The 2,500-nt window shown below is 46.4% G+C and overlaps 1 protein-coding gene across 1 annotated transcript in view; it reads left to right on the top strand.

The window, feature by feature from the left end:
- The window catches only part of LOC129851250 (forkhead box protein P4-like), a gene marked incomplete in the record, with an annotated part of 178,284 nt that overhangs the window by 166,142 nt on the left and 9,642 nt on the right, over nt 1-2,500 (top strand). Inside the window, 1 exon segment of the mRNA XM_055917665.1 lies at nt 1,526-1,647. Within this exon segment, the coding sequence (XP_055773640.1) occupies nt 1,526-1,647 (122 nt within the window).

Here is a 2,500-nt window from a genome sequence, read left to right as displayed (position 1 = left end):
GAGATAGAGAGGGATGAGGGAGAGAGAGAGAGAGCAAGAGAGAAGTAGAAACAGAGAGGGAGAGGGAGAGGTGTCCAGTCAGAGTTGAATAGAATGTGATTTCATTTCTCCAAGGTTCTGGAAATGGTAGAGAGCAGGGTCACATTCAACAGGATGTAGGCTCATCCAATAAGATCATTTTAGAGTCTGTCTTGAGCTGCTGGTGCCAACATGGTACTTTTAAGCATTCTAATATCACATTGAGGACAATAACTGAAGGGGTGTATGCTGAAAGGTAAGAACTACCAGTCTGTTGTGTGGGCGCTGTGACACACACACGCCACCTCCCATTTGACACAAGTCCCTACCCATCATCCTTTTCTCTAACAGCCCTACTCTCCTCTCCCTACCCCCCGTGTCATTCCTACCCCTCTGTACCCCCTCCCCCTAACTGTACCCTTACCTTTCTCCAATACTACCTCTAGCTTTAGGCCTCTATTCCACCTGTGTCCCTTCTCCCCTTTCCCACACTCCCCCCTGCTCCTCTCTACACCTCTCTCTCTCTCTCTCTCTCTCTCTCTCGCCCCTCTCCTCTCCAGGGTGTGTTGTGTTGGGGGGGGGGGGTGCATGTGCTGCGACCTGCTGTAAATGACTGCTAATGTTTTAACTGGGAGAATTAGGCTTTCATCACGGAGCCAAATGCAAATAGCAATGAATAGCAGAGGAGCTGCGATGGAAGGGTGGCGGACTGAGATTGGGGTCATACTCATTTACAAAACTGAGCATCGCAACTCGAAGGAGAGAGGGGGGTGTCTGGGGCTGATTATGGCTCGTGTAATTACGTGTGTGTGTGTGTGTGTGTGTGTGTGTGTGTGTGTGTGTGTGTGTGTGTGTGTGTGTGTGTGTGTGTGTGTGTGTGTGTGTGTGTGTGTGTGTGTGTGTGTGTGTGTGTGTGTGTGTGTGTCTGTGTGTGTGTAATTACGGTGAGGAGTGATGCACGCTCTGCCTGTCCCTCCCTCATGGATTAAAAAAGCGTGTCAGAGAAAATATGCAGGATTTAATTATAGACAAATTAAAATTGGTAATGAAATTGAGCATGAACAAACTACAAATAGTAGATGAAAAGAGAAGAATATCCCTAGGGAGTGAGCCACAGATAGTGGTGTGTGTGGGGCTGGGGGTGGGGCTGGGGGTGGAGCTGGGGGTGTGTGTATGTGTGTGTGTGTGTGTGTGTGTGTGTGTGTGTGTGTGTGTGTGTGTGTGTGTGTGTGTGTGTGTGTGTGTGTGTGTGTGTGTGTGTGTGTGTGTGTGTGTGTGTGTGTGTGTGTCCAAGAATCATTCGTTATTTGTCTGAGCAGGTTTTTGTCGTATTTGATTCTCTTCAGTATAACTGAAAATAACCGTTACAGAGTGCTGTTTTAATGCACGAATTCCGCGTGTTTATGAAAGCAAATTATTCTTCAAATCGGATGGTCTTTATCTCCTTCACCCCCCCCCTCTCTATCTCTATCTCCCTCTCTCTGTCTCTTTCTTTTCCTCTGTTCAGAATGCTGTGCGCCACAACCTGAGTCTGCATAAGTGTTTTGTGAGGGTGGAGAATGTGAAGGGGGCCGTGTGGACGGTGGACGAAGTGGAATACCAAAAGAGAAGACCACCAAAGATGACTGGGTATAAACTCATCACACACATTTATCTGTCTGCCAGCCAGCCAGCCAGTCAGCCAGCCAGCCAGCCAGCCAGACAGTCAGCCAGACAGCCAGCCAGTCAGCCAGCCAGTCAGCCAGCCAGACAGTCAGCCAGTCAGCCAGCCAGCCAGCCAGCCAGTCAGCCAGACAGCCAGCCAGTCAACCAGTCAGCCAGTCAGCCAGTCAACCCTGGCTCCGATAGATGATATGCATGCAGTGCCTTCAGAAAGTATTCCTACAACTTGACTTATTCCACATGTTGTTGTGTTACAGCCTGAATTCAAAATAGATTCAATAGATTTTTTCTCACCCATCTACACACAATACCCCATAATAATAAACTGAAAGCATGTTTTTAGAAATGTTTGCAAATGTACATTAAAAAATAAATAAACATATCTGATTTACATAAGTATTCACACCCCTAAGTCAATACTTTGTAGAAGCACCTTTTGTGGTCATTACAGCTGTGAGTCTTTCTGAGTAAGTCTTGAAGAGCTTTGCACACCTGGATTGTACAATATTTGCCCATATTTTTTTTTTTAATTCTTCAAGTTCTGTCAAGTTGATTGTTGGTGTCACGCCCTGGCCTTAGTTATCTTTGTTTTCTCTAATATTTTGGTTAGGTCAGGGTGTGACAGGGGGGATGTTTTGTGTATTTGTCTTGTCTTGGGTGGTTGTAGTGTCTAGGGGGTTTTGTTAGAGTGTATGGGTTTGTGTTGAGTGTAGGTATCTAGGTATGTCTATGGTTGCCTGAATGGTTCTCAATCAGAGACAGCTGTCATTCATTAGTCTCTGATTGGGAGCCATATTTAAGGCAGCCATAGGCATTGGAC

This window comes from Salvelinus fontinalis, chromosome 3, assembly GCF_029448725.1.
Source record: "Salvelinus fontinalis isolate EN_2023a chromosome 3, ASM2944872v1, whole genome shotgun sequence".
In the NCBI taxonomy this organism is placed as follows: Eukaryota; Metazoa; Chordata; class Actinopteri; order Salmoniformes; family Salmonidae; genus Salvelinus; species Salvelinus fontinalis.
Note: the sequence above shows the minus strand (reverse complement) of the source record. Positions and strands in the feature narration are given on the sequence as shown.